This window comes from Falco naumanni, chromosome 4 (assembly GCF_017639655.2).
Source record: "Falco naumanni isolate bFalNau1 chromosome 4, bFalNau1.pat, whole genome shotgun sequence".
NCBI lineage: Eukaryota > Metazoa > Chordata > Aves > Falconiformes > Falconidae > Falco > Falco naumanni.
Window position 1 is genome coordinate 3,485,013 of NC_054057.1, and position 23,842 is coordinate 3,508,854.

The following is a 23,842-nucleotide window of genomic DNA, read 5'->3' on the forward strand; positions in this document are numbered from 1 at the left end:
GTCTTTGCTGACCACCTTTTCCTTTTTGGCAAACTGCCTTTTGGCACCTACCACTGCTCAAGCTGAAGAAGCGGGCAGAGCCCCTCTGGTTTATGGTAGGGAACAACTGCAGCCTGCAAGCAGCACAAGAGGCTGCTTACTAAGCTCAGTCCCACTGCTGCACTTCTTTTTGGTAAGTAAACTGCTGCTCGTATTCAAAACTGATACCAGCCTCTCTTCCTTTAAGAAATAACCTTTACAGACACCTCTAAGCATGCCTTTGTTTACCTGTTTTATTAAAAATTTACATAAATGAACACACTCCAGCAAATGGGGTATGCAGGTGTCCTAGGTTAAAAAAAAATATACAAAAGCCCAAGCCCTCACGGGCAGGGCAGCAGCAGGCTGAAGCACAACCTCACTTCCTTTGAACAGTGGTGAAAGCTGGCATCTGAATGGGCTGGATTGAGTGGACTGGCTGAAAAACAGGCTTCTTCCGCATGTCGGAGAGTGTTTTCACAGAAGGGAGAAGCTGGTTTCTCTTGATGATCTGCAGTGCCAGCTGCGTGTTACCTACAAGACAACTTTCGATTAGACAAAGGTACTTTCTTTTTTAACTTACGAATCACTGTTCTCAGCACAGAACTGCCAAGCCAACCCTGGGCCCAGGCCATGTATGCCCAACGGTTCCCCGATTCAGTGAAATGCTGACACGGACATGAAAAGCATTAGACAAAAGTAAGTTTCAGAAAATAGTATTGCTTGATTCTACCTACTCTGAGCTGAAGACATCAGGCTTTTACCTCAGAGCTGGAAGATGCCAGAGCACCTTCTACATTTCTGAAGGGCACCTCTTCTGTCTGCATAGTGAGGCTCTAGGTTTCACACCAAATGCGCTCACACTGACATTACAGACAGTAATGCAAATGTCAAGGGTGCGTGTAACATTTTTAAAAGAAGAAACCTGATTTTTCAACTGATGGCCCATCATTTAATGGCCTATCAAATAAACAATATAAATGGAAAACTTAACATTTCTCCCTCTTATCAAATACTTCTCTTCCACTGAAGTTTTAGTTTTAGAAGAGATGCATTGGTTTGTTGCCATTTATAGAACAAAAAAATGTCTCTAGTCCTTTTGGTTATGTATTTTGAAGGGTGTGAGAGATGTAAAGCCGACTTTCCCCTCTCTTCTGTTCTGTGCTACTGTGTTGCAGAAAGAAAGGTTTCCAAAATTCCAACCTAGAAACGTTTTTGTAAGAAAAGCATTGTAGAAGTCTCAATTCTGAATACCGACGCTCAAGTCCTTGGCCTGCCTGCAGTGCAAGACAACTGAAGGGCGACAAGCACACGGACCGTTTCACAACACTGGGGTATTAAGTCAGTCCTGAAGGGCACAGGTCCGCAACCATGACAGCTGCAGGCTGCTCACACTGCAGAATTCAAGTGTAATCCTTCCTGTTTCCCATTATGTAGAGTTTTGTTCCCAAGCAAACACAGTGAACCTTCAAAAGGAAGGATTTTGGAAGACAAGAGTTATCAATATTACAAGTTTTGTTGCAGTACTTGCTACATAGGCCTTGACATGGCTTCTCTGGGAAACTGGGATTGCAGTTGTCTTGTAATGAAAAGCCTTTCAAACCCTCTTCAGAATATAAACCTCAGCAAGGGTTTTACTGAGCCTATCCAAGACTGCCGACTTCTGCACAAAGTATAGAAGATTGCAGCTCAGACAGGATGGCAATAAACTACAGAAATGAAGGTGTGGATACACAGATCCATAGCAGTGTAAAATGAAGTACCATTCAAAATACTGGCATGACTCTAAAGACGAGGAAGGATGACTACCACCCTCTCCCCCTTCTATCCCAAATCTAGGTTGACAGAACATTTCAAAGCTTACCATTCTGTAATTCAAGATACACAGCCAGCAGAATAGCCTCTGGAGGGATCTCTTTGGGGTGGATCAGTGAAGCAGCCTTATTGAAAAAGAGGGTGGGGGAAAAAAGTGCTTAAGAGAAACATCCAGCTCAAAGAAAGATTAGTTCCAATCCAGCTTGACAAGATTGTTACTGCCATCTTAGCTAACAAAAACAAGTAATTCACAAATTAAGAAGACTTTTTTCAAACTAATACATTCCATCAGGTTTATGCATGCAAGGAGAGACTAAATGATTATCTGCATCTTGTTTCACACTAATTAGCAGGACCATCTGCTCTGTTTATGTTAATATAAATCTGAAATTCTTGGGCCAGTCTACTGTGGTTTCCTAGTGAGATGACAGGTGAAGAAGGTAACTTGCACTGTTCCAAAGTTCAGAATACAAAGTTGACAAATATCATTTATTAGCTTTCCATATACAAGTATTTTTCAGCTATGAAGTCAATTAATTTACTGTAGATGCAGGAGACCTACTATACGTTACATCCACAGATGGCCTTCCACTCCTTTGGGCTTTACACATGTGCTGCAGAGCCCATGCACAGGCACCTGCCCACTCCTAAGAGGCCTTGGGAGGAAAATAAGCAAAACAAGTGCCTGAAGCGGTTAAGAACCGCACAGAATTTGAACTTGTTCACCTACACAACTACTACGAAGTAATTTGGAAGACTGCTGTTTCAGTTCGCAGCTCAACAAAAACGCATCCGAGTAGTTTTTCTGAGATAGGAATGGCTGCAAAAAAGAGACTAACATCATCATGGAAAGACTTTGGTCCCAGCCATAAGAAACAGCAAATGACACAGGCTAAGCGAAGACAGAGTTTCAAAAGTAGTACTTTTAAAAATACAAACACAAACAAAGCAATAACCCCCCCACCAAAACAACTTAGAAAAACTGAAAAGGCTTCCTAATCATATTCCATTGTTTTGGTATGATCTAAGGAAAAAAACCAATAATGCTTCCCATAGTGGTACTGAACTATTTACACAAGAAATATGGAATTCTTCATTTTATGTTACTAATAGAGATTGGTTCATAAAGGGAAGAGAGCTGCCTTCTGAGCAAAGTCTGCAAATAAACCTGCCTATGAAATCACCAGGATTTGCTGTGGTACAAACGACACTCTGAAAGAAGTACGTTTGTCCCTAAAGCTGTCTGAGTTTTGTTTTTCATACCTGATGAAGACATTTTCGAGCTTTGTCATATTCACTCCTCAAACAGTAAGCACTTCCAAGGTTAAATAACATCATTGTCCGTGCAGATGTGACTGAACTGGGGTAACACTGTGGGGTCTGCTTGCCAGCTGAAATAAAATAATAATAATAAAAAAAGTCTCTTTTTCTTCTTACACTTTTTTTCCGAACTGGCCAAGTAAGTTCCTGTACTCTGCTGAGTACAACGGCTGGTACTTACAAGATTCCATTGCCTCATTCTCGCCTTTGTCAGACCCTGCAAAGAAAAAAAACAAACACAAAACCCATCATGTTCTGTGAGCTTTTTAAAAGCTTGTTACAAAAATAATACAAAGATACAAACTCACTTCTTTCTTCACAGTCTGACATTAAAGAGGTAAAACATATCAGTTTGCTCAGGAGTTAACATCACTTAAGACTTCCTATCTCTAATGTTTTGCTTTTACATTTGTGGATGAATACAGTGAAGTTTAAATTGCAGACACAACTGACATCAGAGCTGCTGTAGACTTGACTATACAGATGGGCTCTGAAGTATTTTTCTGTTACAGAATAACACTCCCAATTGGAAGCACTGCAAGAAGATTAAGATACAGATTAACTAAATTCTTCCCACTCTTATCTCTCACTAAATGCAATTTTATCTTCAAACAAGCCAGAAGGCTAGAATATTCAATTCCATTTATGTTACAGAATTAGCCACTTCAAAGGAACACAAACACACAAAAGACAAACCAAACACAAAGTAGGAACGAAGGCAAGGAAAACAAAAACACGGCAACAAAACACAAACAAAAAAGCCCCAAACAACCGATGATGTTAAAACAAGATGTCTTCATCATCATTATATTTGTATATAGAAAGTTACAGCAGGAAGGCAGCTGAAAGCACAAACAGTTGTAATGAAGTGTAGATTCATTAACCTTGATCCTGCTCATTTGAAGAGATCCCGAGGGAAACATCAGTGACGTTCTCGGGGTTCAAGTGAGTGATGGCATCAGATATTCTGTCTAGAGAGATGAGAGCCTCCGCTGCATACAAATGCCCAAGAAACCTACAACAGCAAAGAGTTAGGTACAAACGTCAGCCTAACAACCCCCACAATTTCTTATACATGACAAACCAAATGTAGTTTTTAATGCAAACACTTGCATGGAAGCTAGCTTGCTTATGAAGTACTGTCCTAATACCCAGTTCTGCCATTTGCTGCTTTTAGGCACTAATGTTGTCAAAAAATATGCATCCGAGTAATGACAATTCATTCATACACAGGAATTGCTGTTCCAAAAAGACAGTACCTTGGTATGGCTTTTATCTTGGAGACTTCAAAAAGGAATCCTTAACAAAAACACCGCAGGATACAGATACATCTACGATTTGAGGTGTTAAGTGACTTAAGCTAATTCTGTAAGGTAGCTGCATTTCTAAGGACAGCAACTCTAGAGGCCTGTCCATGGGGCACAAACATGTTCCCAACTGCAGATTTTGCAAAAGAATTAAGCAAGTCTGATGTTTGGCACTTGTAGTTCAGCTCAGCTAATCAGCAGCTTTCCTTTTCAACTTTGGAACAGAAGGAATCCTGTTGATCCAGAGTGTGTAGTTAGTTCACAAATATTTATTCTGAAACAAAAGTTGAGCAAAAAGAGTTCATGCTTGTTCTATGCAGCTGTATACAGTACACTTCAAACTGACTGTACAGTTGTTTGCAACAGATTACAAAACATCAGGTAAAGGATCAGTCGGTTATCCAAAATAATTTCTGCAATTCAGATCCAATACAGCAAACTTAACTTTCTACATGCAATTTATTTCACTTAACAGGAGCAGTTCAACATTGCTGATCTGCGCAAAAGCTTAGTTTCCTGGGACTGAGGACCATGGCTCCTTATCTTTGTAAAAACCTGTCATCTGGCATTTCTTGCATTACATAATGGTAACACTGCCCCCATAAAATTATGTGTTACCTTGTAAACTCCTCTAAAATCTTGCTTATACAATGACTGCGTAAAAAGATGAGCTTCTGCAGTAGTCTGCAGCGTGGGAGCCAAAGGATTTCATTGGCATGGGCTATTATAGGGTATACTGCCAGCATATAAAATAAGCACAAGTTAGCTTACTTCCCACAAGGACATTACCAGTTTTGAAAAATATTACTGCTTTAAAAGTCTGCTATATTTTATCCTGTATATGACATAGGAATTAAATGCACAAACAAGGTCAGAAGGATGAAGCTAAGCTAGGTTTTTTGAATTTGCACAGCTGTATGAGAATTGGTGGGTAAAAATGGAATGAGCTTTAAATATCCTTCCAAAAAATACAGTGCCAAATGAGACCTGGAAAAGAGAAACTGAAGAATGGAACCTATATAAGCTACAGTAGCAGGTGAAGTGACAGTCCTGCACATCCAAGACCTGGAACCCTACTGAGCAAACCTTCCCCTCCAGGGCTGTAGTTTCCTAAGTGAACTTTCAGCAAGCAGCACGTTGGTTTGGGCCACTGGCTACCCCCAGCTGCTCGTTCCTGCCCTCTGTGCTGTGCCAACACAAGCACGTGCAGCCCCACAGTGAATCAGGACAGAGACCTGACAGCCATGCCACTGCATGGGGACCCGTAGCTGGAGGTTAACAAATAGCAACAAAAAGCAGCAATAGGTTCCAGATTACATGGAAGTCATACACAAAGGAGGGGACTCACGTTCCTGCGTGTCAATGAACATTTAGGTAGGGCTTCGACAAGAACAGGAGCGGGCCAAGCAATTCTTTGCATCAGATACAGAATTGGCAAGCAGCTACAGACATTGGAAGCTTCAACTCAGAACTCTCCAGCAAAAAGCAGGGCTGAGAAAGAAGAAATGATCGTATCAGACTTACTTAAGAGACCCTGACAGCTTTGGTTGCTGAAGAAGTTTATCTGCATGATTCAACGCCATAAGGTTATCACCCAAAGCCAGAGCCACGTAAGCACTACACGCAAGTATTGAGCACCTGGAGAAAGGGGAGGAGAAAAAAAAAAAAAAAAAAAAAAAAGGAAGGGGGAAAGCCAATGTTAAATAGAGAATTCCGTGATTCCAAATGCAGCTGTTAATTTTCTTTCAAGTGCTGAAGAAACAAATCATAAACTTTCAATAATATCTTTGCATCAAGGCACGAAGTAAAGGAGCTAGTGTTTCATTATCTATGGCCTCAATCCTATTCACTGAATTAGGAAATACACACATTGTGCTCTACAAGTGTAAACCAAGGACCACCATGGCATGCTCAGCAAGATTTTGCAATTTTGACCACAAATAACAGATGAAAAAAAGATGGATGTCACCACGTTTCATTTTTCTCATGGACAAACTTTCCCTTTCTCCCCCTCTTGTTATGCATTTTGCCTTGGACTCTCATCTGTACTTCCCTGCCCTCCCCCGCTTCTGCTGCAGCAAAGGGCAGCAGATTTGTGGATTGTACCTTACAGAAATCTACAAACACACAGTAGCAATCAGTTAAGTTGTAACATGTTTCACTCTTGTACTGTACAACGTTTGCACACAGGGAGACAATAAACACTGGAGAATTTGGCGCTTCCAGTTTTGTGTTCAACAGAGAGCTGTAACCCGCTGCCAGAGACTCCGACTGATCTGTGGCATTTTGTTGCTGTCACAGGCTTTCTTATCTTTCCAAACCCACAAAATCTCTGACAGTTCCTGTAATGAAATCTGAACTACTCGGATTTTCCATCTTCAAACAATAACCCTCACGTCAGATGGCATCATTAGGCCCGGCTTTATACTTTGTAATAACTCCCCACCCCTCCCCAAACACAGCACTCGGGGAGGGGATATTTTCCACTTCACAAGACATTAGTCAGTGCAGGCTGCCTTGTCCTCGGGGCACAAGCCTTTGCCCACCATGCCTTGCTGTAAGCACCCAGTCTGTCCTTCTCCAGGGAGGAAGAGCAGATCCTCTTGGTTGGGAGCGACGGGAGGAAAGCCTTCGACTCTCCCGACAGTAGGTGGGCTATTACCATGCCAACCTTCTGGCAACTGTCAAGCCCACTTTCAGTCCAGCAGTAAGTCATGTAATTCATGGCAGGACCTGGGGTGCCTTTATTCCCCTTTCCCAGGAGGCATGCTCCTTAATTATGCGCAAGAAGGATAAGAAACTCCTCCAGCGTTTCTCCCTACCCCCCACTTCCTCTCCAGCGTGCCCAGATGTCACATCAAATCTGAACACATACAAAAGCTTGAGAGAGGGAGAGGAAAGCTTCCCCAGCTCAAGTCCCAAACCTAAAATATTTCTGAAAGGTTACGGCTGGGGAGGGGGAGGGAACAGGGGTAAAAAAAACAAACCAAAACAACAAAAAAAACCAGCCCCCCCCCCCCGTAATAACAGCCTGCTTCTAACCAGTCTCTTCTCATCTCTGCCTCAAGTAAGCAGAGATGCTCAGCATCACCAGCTAAACACCCTTAGACAAAAGTCAAGGCCTGCAGAGCTGGTTGCTACTGCCCCTTACAATAATATGAGGCTTCTAGTTCCCACAACTTCTATAAAGCCTATTTTTATTTCTGAATGTTCAAACACAAGATGCACTCTGATCACACAGTAGGTAAGTCCAGCAAAAACGGAAACCCGCTCTGCTCTCAGGACTCGTCACTGTTAAAGCCGTGTAAGAGCTGGGAAGATTCCTCAGCAACAGCCACCTAAAGAGAAAAATATTCAGGTTTTCTTCCCTGCAGTACTGTTCTCACACATTTGGATCCATTGTTGAGCTGGCTAAACCAAACGCTCAGGAGACCTGACAGCTAACCGGAGCAGAAGAATTGCACCACAAGGGAAAAGACAAACTAGTTTTTCACCCCGGTCAGGATTCTGACAAAACTCCACAGGTCGCCTTTGAGCACGGCAGACTTCCAGCATCACTGAGCCTCCGCATGCCCTAAATAAAACTGCCTTTGCACTAGGAAAAAGAAAAATGTTTTTTTAAACTGCCAGATTATGTCAAACAGCCTCTTGCATAGGTTCAGGCAACAAGATTTGTCAGCCCACACAGACTGCAAGTTTACAGAACCCAAACTGCACATCTGACTTGGCTTATTTCTCAGGCAAAGGGTGAGCCAGGGCAAATCCAGTTCTTCAACACTTAAGATGAAGGCACCAAAAATGGCACTTTTAAACCATTTAGAGAACATCACCAATCTCAAATAATTTCAAATAGCTAACTAAGCACAACAGTGGATATAAACCATCTACTTTTTAACTTTCAACGCATGCAAAACAATCCAAAACATTAAAAAATACAGAACGCAAATGGTGCTTACTCTGTGGGGAAATTCAGCACCAGCAAAGGGGAGACGGGGACTAACTATGCAGTGGCTGAGAGTGGGGAAGAAGAAACTGCTTGGGGGGATAATCACTGCAAGCTTCCATTATCAGCACAGGGCCAAACAGACCCCCGAAACCTTTAAGTGGATAAACGAGGCAAAACTGGGTAGGTGTGGAGAAGAGGCAAGGTATATTGGTGGGCAATGGTGGTCCTTACAGTACTGTGAAATTATCAGCAATGCTCTTGGAATACCACATACAATACTAGGATACGCACACTTCAAAAATATGTAAGTAAATAGAATAAAGCCAGCCTAATAAGGGACTAGAGATGGCCAACAGAAAAGTCAAAAGAAAGGAAAAAAAAGTAAAATTGGTTCACATGCCTTATAGCAAAGCCTTGCAGTTTAAATCTGTTCAGGACAAAGCAGGTGATCAAACTATTACTTTATTTCTAGCTGCTTTGAAGGGAAAAATTAACATTCTCACACAAAATTGTTCAATATAGGGAGAAAAAAGCTACAACAAGATCTGTGGCTATCCATCTCAACTTTTACAATAAAATCCACACAATTTTCCCAACGTAGCACTGTGGTCTACCAGAACTCCTTTACTTTTGATGCATCCTAACAGTGTTGGGTCGTTCCGGCACACTGAAACATACCACAGGCTGAAGCGCACGGTAGGGGATGCGGCTTCTCAGAGGACGAGAAGTGAGGAGCAGAATTGTTTAGAAGAAACTCAGAAGAAAAATCTGGAGTTTCCACTACCTATGCATAAATTCTTAGCAATATTTGGTGTCCTCAGACTTCTGCTTGTCGTTTTTAAAACCTTGCAATTGAATTGCTGCTTATTGTGAGAACAGTCTGCTCAACTAATTTGTGCACAAGTACCAAACTATACGTATGATTAAAAATACCGTCTAGAAAAGGCTTATTTAATTTTAAGAACTATTTAGGGGCACAGGTGATCAGTTATTTTAAACTTGTATTAGGATGTGCAACTGTACAAAATCATGCAAAGAAAGCATTTAAATTGCCCATTTCAGGTCTAGAAGTAATCCAGTGACTTAACAGGGAAAGTTACTGAATACAATACTGAATTGAACTGAGGCCTATTCCTCAGAATAGTCCTTGCCAATATTCACAACTTTTTTCTAAATTTTCCCTGACTAGACAAGAATTTTAGTTTCCTCACTTAGCTCCTTAGTGAGCAAGACTACTGAAATATACTAACACTTGAGTGCGATGTAGTTTGCTTTTCACAGCTATGTGCAGAAACTTTGAAGAAGTTTTAGCAGGACCACTCCCTAGGGGTGTTTCGTCCTCTGGATTTAACCACCAAATCAAGTACTGCAAAAAAATAAACCAATGCTTTTCCTTTCCTTATATTGTGTTCTTTACCAGAAGCAGTGTAATTCTTGCTAAACTGCTAAGTTTTTCCTGACATGTTGTCAGGCTTCATCAGCAGATAACAACAGCTGATTGTGAAAGACTACATATTTTTTTTAAAAAAAAATTTAAAAAAATCGCAAAATGACACCACATACTTTTGACATGTGGCAACCACATTTTCAACAGTTAGGGGGAAAAAAATAAACCCACCAGCAAAACCCAAAAACCCAACCAAGCCAGATCACTGCTTTTAATTCAGTGCTTTCTATTTTTGAGTAGCGTACTCTTGTACCACTTGAGAATAAATAATCAAGGTCTCAGTAACATCTCCTAACAGATTCCTGCTAAACAGCTTTTAAATGAATACAAGTAGATTTGCTACACATAGTGGAGCAAAGTAAAGGTTAAACTGGTCATTATAAAACACAGGTTACCTGGGGTTAGGCTGGAACAGAGTATTCACCCAAGAGTTTAAGTGGGAAATTACTGTATGCTTTGTCCATAATGGAAACTTAAAACAGATCTCTCTTTTCTGAGCAGGTGCAAGCTTTACAGTAAGGGAGATTTTCAACAGGCTGGCAGCCACCTGAAATAATTAACATTGCCAGCAAATGATAACCTTGTTGGGGAAAAGTAAAGAGATTCCAGATAACATGATACTTACTTAGACACATGTGAGTTATTCTGTTTGGAAAGCACTCAGACTGCTGAACAAGTAGTTTAAGGATCTTTGAGAACAGGAGAAAAATCTACAGTCACATTTCACCTGTGTTCTTCCATGGGGAGGAAGTCAAATGCCTGGACAAAGGCAATTTTTCTTTCTATTTTAAGCGAACTACAGATTTATTCCTGCTGAAAGGAGGACCGTTCTCATTTGAAAGCAGCATAGCTGCTTTTACAGCTTTCATATTTTTTCCCCATCCAACAAGCATATAATGTTGTGGGAGCTGAATCAAGGCCTTAAAGGGCAAAGGTACCACACAGTAGTTTCCACCCCTTCCCCAATCACAACAGTCATTATCAGTTTTTTTGCTTTGTCATTTATGGGGCTTGATTTTTTTAGTTTTGCCCAAGATATTAATAATGGGATCAAACAGACTGATCTACCTTCTGAACTGAAATTCTGGATCGTTTCTATTTGTTCTGAATCAAAGCCCAGAAGAAAGGAAGCACACATATTTGAAAAAAGGCATCCTTAGATTAACGGCTACAATTCAATGTTGCAAGTGCCTAAAAAAAAAGAACTAGGAATGACACCAGCATCATAGCACAGTTTAAGAGGGGGCTCATTTAGTGGTGAATATTTTGTATTATCTACTTGCCTTAAATTTTCTAATTCCTGTTTCTTCAAAGGTGAAGAAGGTGGAGCTGCAATGAATTTATCCCCTTCATGACTTTTATTGCTAGAATAAAAAAAAAGTGTATTAATTATAAGGAGCTACTATAAATAAATTAAAAGTTATTAGTGTAATAATCATTGACATTTACTCACTCCATTTAAAAGGACAGCAAAAATTCTATAGCCTAAATACCAGGGAAATGGTGCTATGCAGAAACTGAGGCACATGCTCTTATCCTAACTGTCTATTTGAGAAGGAAGAATGAGGACATTTGTGACTGATAGACCAAACAACCCACACCACTCTCCACAGCCTTGAGTTATTTTTGAAGTTTGGTGTAGGACAAGAACTTTCAATTGGAGATACACAAAACTCACTGCATTTGTAGCTTCTCTTCTTTTAGCCTGTAAGAAAATCAGTAAACTAGTTCTCTCCCTAGAAAATTTAGAAACATAAATATTACAAAAATATTCTAGAAAAATAACCCAAAGTGCTACAGCTTCCTTTAGACTTCTAGCTACTTCTTACTTTTATTTATTTCCTTTTATTTTTTTCCACTAAAATTCCACTTTAAGATTACATTTGGCTTTTTTTCGGGGAGCAAGTATTCACTCTATTTAAAAAGTATGCAACTTTGCTCTCCAGTCAGCTGAAAGAATCTTATTCTGGAATGAGAACTGAAGAGACGGCTGACAGCTGCACCTTGGCAGAGAGAGACACTAAGGTTTAGAAATAGATTAAAAAACCCAGAATTGAAACTGAGTCTGCCTGCTTAACAAGGACTTTTGAATTGATGTATTTTTGAATCTGTTTATTAGAAACAGGTACGGTAACTCTGACTTAGACCTTCAAAACAGATAGCAACAGACTCCAAGGAAACCTGTATTCAATACTGTTGCAGCGTATATACTTCATGCCTTTGCCAAAAATTAGATTAAAAAAATACCCTTAACCACTGAAAGTATTCAGTGTTTTCTTGTCAACAAGAGAAGAATCTGCTTCACAGTCAGCCTGCTCAATTAGTGGGATTTGCTTCAAAACCATCCTGTTCAATTAGTGTGATTTTCTTCAAATGCCTTATATGTTTTACTGTTCTCTCACAGAGGGTCCCTTATCAGAAGGAACAAATCCTTAGAGAACCTTTCAGAACGTGACACACAAATTCAAGAACAGCCTGCTTTGTTGCCAGATATTTTGAAATTGGCAATGACCACTGGGAGACACAAGGGGGTCTTCTAAAAAAAAAATTTTTTTTAACCTGAAGAAGCATCTGGTTTCGAAAACAGAAGGTATTAAAGGATCTTCCCATACAGGGCATGTTTTCCTTTCCTCGCTCCTACAAAAACACCCACCACGCCCCCCCCCCCCCCCCCCCAACCAAAACAAAAAAGGAGGTCTTGTCCGAGTAAGACCTATCATTTTGTTTTCATCACTGCCCTTTCACGGGTCTCATAAGCTTAAAACTGAAGTCACATTTAAACCAGAGGAGTTTCGTCTCAATGGGCTGCTTACAGCTTACCAGGGGAAGTTAGTTCACAACCTCTGACTTCAGAAAGGTAAAAAGAAAAAAAGCGTGTGCACACACACACACATGCACACACATGACTTTTATAAATCATTTGGTCACTTGACATGAAAGATTGTCACTGGGTAAAAAGAGTTGCAGAGAAAAGCCTTCAAATATGGCTGTAGCAGTAACAGCCACAGACTCCCCAGCCCTAGTCTATCTCCAGGCAACCTCAGAATATGTGAGGATGCACCTTGTGCCCATGCCATGCAACACAGCACATGTGCAGTAAATCCTGCCATGTGACAAATGAATCTTACCTTCTTAAAATTTATCTATACTTGGGTCTGACAAAAACATATTTTTTCATTACTCTTCAAGTAGTTCAAGTTCTAACATAGCCACTTTTTCCAGAATAGTTATTGTAACTCTTCCCTTCTCAAAATGGTCATTAAATGAAAGCAGAGGCTATGGCCAACAAAGCTTAGAATGTATCAGGATCAACACAAAAAAATTAAAACACCTTCCTGCTATTTAACGTTTAACATACATTGTATACAAGTTACTTTTTCTGAAGCTTTAAGGAGAAAAAAGATGATTTTTAAGTGTGATTTATTAAGCAATAGCCCCATGCTGCTTTCCTACTTCTCTTCTAAATCTAGTTTCCCATTTCAAGTCTAAAACAAACACAACAAAGCGTACTAGGGCTGATGAATGTCAAATTTGATTACGGGGAAAAGTTTACAACCGAGTTGCTGGGCATTTATATATTGGATCAAGTATATGGCACACGTGCGCACACACACAAAATCACTGTAACGTGTGAAACTTCACTTACAATTAGAGAAATACCAATATGCATGGTGGGAGGGTGTGGGAAAACATAACATTTGCAGCACCAAAAGAAAGATGGCCAGTGAAAAGAAGAATTTCAGTGTCTAGCTTAAAGTTGTTAGGAATGGTAGGAATCAACTCAGTATTTTATTCTTAAATTACCATACTAGCAATTAGTGTAATGAGCTGTCAAACAATTTCCTTAGATATCCCACCACTGCTAAGAGAATTTACAAATGTGTTATTTTTTTCTGCTGGCCAAACAGGACAGGTAGCAGACACAGACTGTCAGCCCAGACTTACTATGGACAAAAGGTTTATATGCAATTCCGTTTACCTGCATGCTTCACTGCTTTCGCTGTTTTCTGTATTTCCCCCCAGCTGATTACTAGTTTTAGATCCATTTTCCTGCTTTGGCTCCTGCTGATCTTCTGGCAGTAGCAGCAAGGCGTTTCTTAGACAAATTGCTGCAAATTCCATACTGGCTACAGGTATTGCTGAGGACTGCCCATCACTTAAAGAGACACAGAAGTTAACTAGTGAGTAGCAATCCCACTAAATTAAAAAAATAAAAGCAGAGCTCTAGAAAGATCTGAATGCAGAGAAAAATTTATCCTAAAAAAGTTGAATTGTCTTTAATACAACACATTTAATTTAAGAAAATATATGTATCAAGCTTGCTGTTCTTATATATGGAAAGCACACCACAATGCCCAAATAGAGTGGACAGATTCAACCACATAATTACAAGAAGTTCTCTTGTTCTTCTTGACTTCACTTCTTGAAGTTTTATGGCAGACCAACTAGGTTCTTCCTGCACTTTTCTGAAGCGGATTACTGAAAATACATACTTTTAAGTGAGAAAAATAAGGACAGATGTAGCTAACTGGAAATATAAATTTCAGATAAATCAATGTTGAGCTTTAATGCCCTTCTTAGTTACAATGAATACACAGTTAAGCCCTCTGCCGGACATCATAGATGAGACATCCAAATGATTAAGTAGGACTCCTCAAGCACTTTAGCATGTCTCTCTTTTCACTACATTAGTAATGCCAAAATAAACAGTAATCCCACTACAGTTTTAAAGACTCCTGATGAAAAGATACTATCCTTAACAAAGCTATGATAAAAAAAAAAAAATGAATAGCCCATGGAAAACATACTTACTTATAAACAACATTCTGTATTGACTGGGACGCTAGGACTATCTTACGGTGGTAGCCTTGACCTACTATAGATTGCACAATTCCCTTTTTGCTGGGAAGACCTTTAGTCTCTTGTTCTGATGTCTAAAAGGAGAAAGAAGAAAAAAAAAAAAAGAAGCCAAAACTGAAATATCAAGGCTGTTAAATGAGAGCTTGACAAAATAAGTGAAAGCTGGAAGACGACTTTGAACCCTGCTAAAATGTCAGAATTAATAGTTTATATGGGTACAATTTTAAATCTTAAGTACCATGAAGGATCAGGCACCTTCTATTGTCTTTTGTTGCAGAGGGATTTTACTGCAGTGTAACCACAGATTAGTTCTGACAGCTTGTCTGATAGCCTACTGACCTAGTTTCTCCTCTGTTTTGAGAGCAAAAGAACAATGAACCAAGTCGTATTAGAAGAACTGCTAGGATACCTAAAAAGAAATCATATGATCTGCCAAATAATATTCAGAGTTGGCACTCTTAACGCTTGCCATCTTCTCTCCCTGCTTACACAGCATTCAAAGCGCTCTCTGAAATAGCTGCTCTCTAACTGTTCCATGGGGAGCATGAAGCAGAACCACAACACATGCAAAGCTACATTACATTAACTTGTTTAACAGACTTTTGAGTATACAGGCATTAAGGAGGTCAAACAAACTCAAAGCACCCTAATTGTCAGCCCCAAGAATTACCTCTACAACATTTAATGGGGTTTATTTAGCTGTTTTACCATGAGTCATCTTAACAATTTTGTTGGTGAGTGAAGTTAGTGATGAAGAGTCGCAGTTGTAAGGAAAAATTATCCTAAATCTGTATTTTGAATAGCTATCAATTTTCAGAAAATGTATCAGAATCTATCATGAAGAAGGATACTGACATTATAATAGCATTTACTGTCAAATAAAAAAATACATACTGTGAGTTTGGATCCGAAACATGTTTCTGAAAAGGTGTGAAAAGAACTGTAGAAAGGGAATCATCTTCCTTCTATATTTTATAAACTAAAATACTAAGACGGGTGAAAATAGCTTTTTAAAAATGGTTTTACTTTTCTATATGGTGTTCAGAGTATAAATGTGAACCCATACTTAGATATCAAGGAATATTATTGCAAATAGAGTTACAATGTCAAATTAAACACACTTGATTTTAGGGCCTCACTTGTTATGTTTCAAATCTCTTGCACAATTTATAGACACTTCCACCTTACCTTTAACATTAACAACATCCAGAGCTAATTTTCTTCTTGTAAGATTACAAATTTAGGAAACAGCAGACTGTTTTTGTGACAAGAAATCAAGCTGTCTGGTACACCACACAACATAACAACTGTAGCAGGAAGAAAGCCAGGCTTCAGGTGCCTGGCATAACCTCCTGCTTTGGCTTGTCTGCAGTAAACAAGGAATTGCCCGATAAGGGTCTGTATTTCCCTTTTCTAGACTGCAAAACACCATCCTCGTAAACAGAATTAGCTTTGGGTTTTGCCAGAAAACTTATTCTAACCCAGTCTCTCATACCCAGCTTTCCACTAGAGATGATCAGCTGTGTCTTCTCTATCTACGTGTGACTTGAAACAAGTTGTATAGACACAGAAAACTGCAAACTTAGTATGAAGAAAGCTGTGCTGAGTACTTAGTTTTATAAAGCAGAGAAAATGCAGGAAGAACTATCTGACAACAGCTATCATACACAATATAAGTCAGTCCATCTTGGACCGAAGACTCTTGAAACCTCTATGCTGTGCCTACGAAGTGGGGATACTAGCAAACCTCTCCTATAAAGCTATAAAGCCATTAATATCTTTCTTAAAAGTTCTGAAGTAGAGATACCAAAATAAAGAGCACCATTGAAATTCACAAGGTAAAATTTATGAATATTGTATTGTGAAGGATTTGGCTAGAGTGTAGTAAACAAAAGTGCAGAGGCCACTCAGAGAGGGAAAACAATGAGAATTTGGGGGGCAGTGGGCATAAAGTGAATATAGCCATTTGTTCAATTGATCCCACCCATCCCATGCACCGAGTGAAATGGGCACACTGTGGAAACTACTGCACAGGATCATGCAATCATAGATCGCATCATCACACCCACACACACGAGGGGTGAATTACAGTTTCACAAGGAAACAAGTACAGCATCTCTTAATTTCACAAACATACGATTTTAGTGCAGTTTTCTGTTCAAAGAAAAAACAATCCTGTCCCCACCCCTCTGTATTTTAACATATTCATGTTTAACAATAACGGGCTTATCCTAAACAGACATGAATCAACAGGTTGAAACCAAGAAGCCCCAGAGGACATTCAATACCATCTGCTGTCAGTACGCTTCCACAGACTTTGGCTATGATCACCATAGCTTCAGGATGGAGAAGGCTGATCTCTGCTTCCTCAGCCTCTGCCCCCTCCGGGCTAGCCACACTACACTCTCACCCCTCTCGGCCTCTAGCGGCAACTGAGCGAGGAAATAATGAAACTTTAGATGAGTTCTGGCTGCATGATGACAAGGAAGATCACATGCAAGGATTTCAGTGGAAATCAGAGCACATCTTGTTACCTTCATCCACTTTAGTCCTACAAAATGAAGCCATGTCTGAATTTGCATAATGGATTTACAGTAGACAGAATTTAAAAAAGAAGTTTAAGGACTTTATATTACTTTTACACAAAGGCATAATTAATAACATCCCAGGAAGGAAGGAAGCTTCTCTTTAACCAAATACCTTTAGTAGTCCTCTACAAGAGTCTTTGCATCTTCCAATAAAGTTCTAGGACACAGTGCTACATTTCGGTTTTAAGTAAGATTATTCACCAGTCTCATCCAATAACCATATTCATTAAAAACATCAAAAAAATAACCTTATAGCCTACTAAAACTGTAGTAACATACTTTCAGTCATACCTTTTACACCACAGTATGTAGCCTTGAAATAGAGACAAAGGATCTCTATTTTCTTCTACTTCTCCAGCTACAATTTAAGCTAGAACCTCACTGTTTCAGAAGCGTAATGCAATTCCTAGAGTCTAAACGTAAAAATCCAAGATGTTTCAGTCAAAAATTTTCCAAAAAGAACAACCACCCTTCCACCTCAAAGTATCAGCAATAAAAGTTATCAAAGTTTTTTTCTGTGCATCAAGCCTCCAAGTTAATATCAAACCTCCAAGAGCAGCTACAAAAATTTTCCTTCCTCGGACACCAGAAATGGTCACTGACTCCAGTCTCACCTTGTTATTTCTGCCACCCAGGAACAGAAATCCTTGGGAGGTACAGAACTTGGTACAGAGAGAAGATCTTGAGCAAGTTTAATTCTTCCATTCACACACAAAAAGAGACAGAATTAGCTGTGGGGTTGGGGTTTTTTTGGTTTTGTTTTCAATATATATACCATATATTATTTTATATGGGGTTTATGTATACATAAACATACACACACCCCAAGATTTTGCAACCAATGTGAAATGAGTGTGGAAAGCTGAGGCATCATAAGATATCCATAAATAGCAAGTTAAACTATTTGTCAGTATCTACATTTTAAGCAGAGAGCATTCACCACAGAAAGAACATACTGCTTCCTGTTATAAAGTGATGCCTCCAAGAGTAATACAAGTTTCTTTCCAAATAATATCTTCACGTTTATTTCTAAATTATTTCAAGACAAAGGAAGGTAAACCATCAGATGACTTGGAGAAAACTAACATGCTTCAAATCAATTCAGGATTACCCATTATGAGCTGGAACACCAAAAGGGGTGTGCGACGGTGAATTGCCAAAACAAAATCATGCTTAACCAGTCTCTCCAGCAAAAAACTTGTAACTTCATAGAAGAGCAGCTCCAACAGACACTTACGTGGTTTTGCTTCATCTCACGCCAATTTTTTGAATTGTTTACACAAATTCTTCTGATCTTAGAAAAGCCAATTAAATAGTAGGTCTCAAGACATTGTTTCTATGGTGGTTTTCTTCCACCTGTTGCAGTTTCAGATTAACCGCGCAAACACACATATACAGAAAAATAATTATTTTGGACTTACACAGAGGTGTTCAACATTAGGCCTTAAAAACGCATGGTTTAACTCAGGGCTATATTTCTTCCTTCCTGTGATCACATGTATTTCATAACTACAATCAAAATAAGGAATTTGCAAATCTACTTACCCCTTTATTGGCAGCAATGCAGCATTCTGCTATTCTCAGCCAAAGACGAGGGTTTGAGTGATAAACCTGGACTGCCTCAATCAGGCATTCAAAGGCAGCTAAGGGCCTCCCAATATGCAAGAGCTGAATTCCACAATTGTAGAGCAACTCATACCTTTTGTTAGTCAGTAGCGTACACATGGGTCTCCCTGAAAATTTTTTACCTGCAGAAAAAAAAAAAAAGATTACATTGTACTGGATGTTCAGCTCAGGAGAGCAGAAAATATAACTGGGAAGAGGAAGCAAGCTGTGGGACACACCCAAGGACTACCACAAATCCCTTTCATTGCAGAAATTCACTAGCCTCCCCATGTAAATAAATTCCTTCCACATGAAAGCTGACGCTAAAGACAAATTAACTGTGTTAGAACCATAAAATGGGTTGGGTTGGAAGGGGCCTTAAAGATCATCTAGTTCCAACCCCTCTCCCGTGGGCAGGGACACCTTCTACTAGACCAGGTTGTTCAATATCCTTATTACTTTTATTCTATATTCTTCATAAAGATTCAAGTACATTAAATGCTAACCACTTAAGCTCCTTGTTACTCAAGCTAAATGTTAAATAATATCGAATCTCAAGTTTGTGAGAATACACATCTTTGTACACATATAAATTCTAGAAGAAAACCACCTTGCTGTTAACAAGCATAAAACATTTTCTGTTTTCATGCTGGTACCTAAGACTGCACTGAGGTACAGGGCCAGGGGAGGGATAGGGAAAACAATAAAATGTGTGATCATAACTAGATTTTAAAGAAAACAAGAAATGAAAAAAATTATCACTTCATCATGAAATCATTTACTTGGAAGAGAAAAAACCCTTAGGTATTATTAATCAAAGCAAGAAAACTTACTATAATGTTTATTTTCTGTCTTTTGTATACTTACTACAAAAACAGATGAATAAAACTAAACATAAAATTAAACAATGAACATTTCTCCTACAAGTCTGGGAATTGTTTAGTAAGAAAGTTTGAGAAAAACACCATCTTCCAAATGTTAATTTAACAGTATTTCACTCCACATTTTCTATGTCTTTGAAGTTAAAAAAAACCCAAAACAAAAACATCCACATCCTTCAAGTTCTGATGATTGCACCCACTGTCAGCAGGACTATAAATAATATCTTTAATGAAGCATAATAGGTCACAGACTTTATTTTGTCATATCTCCCTGACTGATGGCCAAAGACTATATAAACAAGAGAGAAGTAATTGCCCAAGCCCCATAGCACGTCAAAGAAAACCACAAAAAAGAGAACATATTTCATCATCATTATTTCTGGCAACTGCAACTATACTTTGAAATCAAGCTACAATCAAAATTCTCACCCTCCTTATGCTCCTCTGCAAAGAGACGGAACAGGAATTTTGCTGATAATTACTGAAAGTTTCTATCCTCTATTTTCTTGATTCACTCACCCCTCTCCCACCATCTATTTTGATCTCTTAAAAGTCTTACCTGGATCTGTGCTGCCCGTTCCTAGCTGTGCGCATGCATTATCGTTTTCTTGCAAGGCTTTTTTAAAGTAAAAAATTCCTAAATTGTGCTTTCCCATTGCAAAGTGGATGCAGCCAAGATTATTCCAGAACATACACCTTAAGCATTCACCTGAGAGAAGAGCAAATGACCATTTTCATAAACTGAAAAATGTTACTGAATCCATTAAATACTCCTACCACTCTCTCATGGGTCAGTATATTATGGTAGTCTATTATTAAACATGTTCTTCAGTGAGATGTTCGTGGATTATGCAGTTATGTCCCTGCCTCACAAGCATTTTAATAACTTACATTTCTGCATACCATTCTATTTCTCTTGGACAGTTGACCTGAAATGCCCTATATATAAACAGCCACAGATTTCCAGGTTTTGTGCACCATATTATAGAAGAGCCAGTGGTAAAGCCAATTTCGACAGACTGCAAGTTGAAGTAAGTTCACCTGGAGGATTTCATAGAACTGAGCATGCAGGCACTCCGAGTTTTCTAACAGATGGCTCTTGTAAAAAGGAAATTCTCCAATGATTTTACCTGCCTACGTTTTATAAAATAAACAAATATGTCAACCTAATCATACAAGCAGGAAATACACCCTCCTTCCTAAACATATCATGTTCAGGTAACACTGTAAGAAGTTCCTTCTAAAAAATAAAGGACAGAAAATTAAACTTTTGACTTATCTGCTGGTAACTGAAGCTTTACAGGGTTACTATTGATAAAAAAAAAAAAAAAAAAAAAGAAAAAACCCCCACTCTAAAAATCCAAACCACCAAGAAACAGACCATTAACAAATTAGCCAGACATTATTTTAATTGTAACCTAGGATGCCTGTCAAGTGAGCATTCTACTGTGCAAAAAAGTTACACGAAAGTAAAACTTCCCAGAATAATTTAAGTTATAAAGAGAACTTTAGGCATATAAGCTGTCAGATATAGAAGTTACAGTAAATTCTAAAAGAAGTGTGAGAATATGCCAGAATAGGTATTATGGCAAGTATTCTGAATGTTTTCTATGAAACTTACCTGTAAACACAGAAGTTTAAAAAATTTACTCAGAGGGCCAACTCTATGACTTCTAATTCCAATCTATGCTGCAATATCTACTAGGTAAAAGATCTTACAGCACAAGAAATTAGGAATACTATCAAAAAAAAACCCAACATTGAACAAAGTAGTAAAGAAATTCTGTAGTTTTAAAGTACAAGTATTTTTTGAAATCCTAACTCTCTACTGACACAAGACAAAGGGTTCTTGTGTACAGGTTCTCTCTGTATTTTTCAGCTAATGTTTTAAACAGTCAACTAAAATCTCAAATATATTTAAATAACACCGTATACAGTGTATATATACACAGCATATATATTTATAGCATATTAATGTATCTAAAAAGTTATACACATTTTTGTGCTGTTATATTTCTGTGCATGTCTACACACATATACCTTCAAGACATAAAAGTAACTTAAAATGGCATACAAGTCACACTTTAACACTTCATGAAACTTTCACATTTCTCCTACAAACATCGTTACAACTGCTGTAGTCTCCTCTGAGTACAGCCTGAAATCTCATTTCTAGGTCTAGTATGTTGCCTTTTGTTTCATGTCTCGATTTACAGACCCAAATATGAGCCTTGCAAACATTACATTTACACTTTCACAAATCCGCTTTCAGACAAGTGCTGCATTGTCTAGAACATTAAATGAAAAACTCAACAGCGTTATGTGAAGAAGCACAACAAGAACGACATATTCAGCATATAAACCATGACATTCAGGGTCTCCTCCATTAAGTAATCATTGAAATGCTTAAAATTAAGATGAACAAGTAGTCCTATTATACTATACATTTAAGCACTTGCAGGATAAAGGTTTTTTTTCTGTTTTACCTGTTTTCATGAAGCCTGGATGTTCAGCAATGTTTGCACTGTTTAAAAGTTTGACCGCTTTACGGTAATTGCCCCTCAAATATTCAAAATTGCTCTTAAGAAAGAGAGAAGGAGCTGACTGTGAAGGAGAAAATAATAGTTAATAATCTCTCGTTTTATGATTTCTACCACTAGTGTTAAATCACTCAACAAACAGCTTGCCTCTGCTGCCGTTTTAAAAATACATGGGCTAGGCCCTAATACTTTCAAGAAGCAGCATTTCCATGGTGAGCACATGATTAACATTCACCTCCTCTGAACTACAAAACTACACATACTTCGTTACCACTCAAACCCCCAGCGTTCTTCTAGAGAACTCTGTCATGGCAATGGCTAAGTGCAGAGGATCTCCTTTGCGTTTAAGAGGATCTTTCTCCAACCTGTCTTCTATTACACTCCTCCCCAAGCTTCCCTCCCTGTGGAGTTCAACAACTGCCTCCTGGGCTGCGATCTTCTGGTCTGCCAAGACAGCTCATGATCCAGAAGGATTTCTGCCAAACTAGTGGCTGTCAAGACTGGCAACAAAAAGGGAAGTGCTCTCCTCCCATTCCCCCTGCTCCTCAGTTAATGTAAAAATTATCTGGGATGTTAGACACAATTCTGAGTTGAGTACTCCTATATATAAAAAAAGAAACTGCTTTCTAGCAAGAGGTAAGCCTCCAAAAAACTTCAGCAAAAAGGAAAACCCAAAAAACCTGCATATCCCAGAATTAATCTTTTATGAACCCATTTAAACCACCAATGACATCAGAAATTTTAATAGAGAACATATCTGGACTAGAAAAACAACAGCCTTTAGAATACTTACATTCCCAGCTGTATTCATAACAGACTTGATCTCCCTTTTGCAAGCTTTTAGTGACTTCATCTGGATATAGGCTCTCACCTTATACTGTTAAAAAATTAAATTGCTTAAATTAAAAAACAGTAACTTGTGCAGGATTGCAAGATGAACCATACATCTACAGATTTATTACAGAATATTTTATATACATCTTAAAAATAGGTAGTAAAAAGCTGTTCAAAAAGCCTTCCCAAGAAAGAAATTCTATTCAGACTTGCAACAACAAATCTATAGGCTTCATATTTACAGCAAGCAGATGCACATTTTGTTCAGTGGTCAACAGCTACTCTATATTTAAACAGATACTAGCAATTAAAATGACAATTAAAATAACCTAACCTCTTAATCCCAGACATTTACCTACTAAACTGAAAATGCCAGTAAGTGAATGCTGATAGAGAAGCACTTCGTTTCTTCACATATTCTTCCACAGAACAGTACAGTTGCCCTGGTTTCAGCTGGGATACAGTTAATTTTCTTCTTAGTAGCTGGTGCAGCGCTGTGTTTTAGATTTGGTGTGAGAATAACGATGATAACACACTGACATTTTTAGCTGTTGCTAGGTTATGTCTATACTAAGTCAAGGACTTTTCAGTTTCTTAGGCCCTGCCAGTGAAAGGGCTGGAGGGGCACAAGAAATTAAGATGGGACACAGCCAGGACAGCTGACCTGAACTACCCAAAGAG

General features: G+C 38.8%; 1 protein-coding gene across 2 annotated transcripts in view; it reads right to left on the reverse strand.

The window, feature by feature from the left end:
- Positions 1-254: 254 nt before the first annotated feature.
- CNOT10 (CCR4-NOT transcription complex subunit 10) overlaps positions 255-23,842 on the reverse strand; it is a 36,102-nt gene continuing 12,514 nt past the window's right edge. For both annotated transcript variants that reach the window (XM_040589419.1, XM_040589420.1), the window contains exons 7-19: positions 23,121-23,204; positions 22,274-22,391; positions 20,347-20,496; positions 18,847-19,049; positions 14,666-14,787; positions 13,833-14,009; positions 11,137-11,217; positions 5,985-6,098; positions 4,038-4,168; positions 3,335-3,370; positions 3,097-3,224; positions 1,883-1,958; positions 255-552 (exon numbers count right to left, since the gene is read on the reverse strand). In XM_040589419.1, the coding sequence (XP_040445353.1) occupies positions 398-552; positions 1,883-1,958; positions 3,097-3,224; positions 3,335-3,370; positions 4,038-4,168; positions 5,985-6,098; positions 11,137-11,217; positions 13,833-14,009; positions 14,666-14,787; positions 18,847-19,049; positions 20,347-20,496; positions 22,274-22,391; positions 23,121-23,204 (1,575 nt within the window). In that variant the 3' untranslated portion in view covers positions 255-397. The remainder of the gene's footprint in view (positions 553-1,882; positions 1,959-3,096; positions 3,225-3,334; positions 3,371-4,037; positions 4,169-5,984; positions 6,099-11,136; positions 11,218-13,832; positions 14,010-14,665; positions 14,788-18,846; positions 19,050-20,346; positions 20,497-22,273; positions 22,392-23,120; positions 23,205-23,842) is intronic.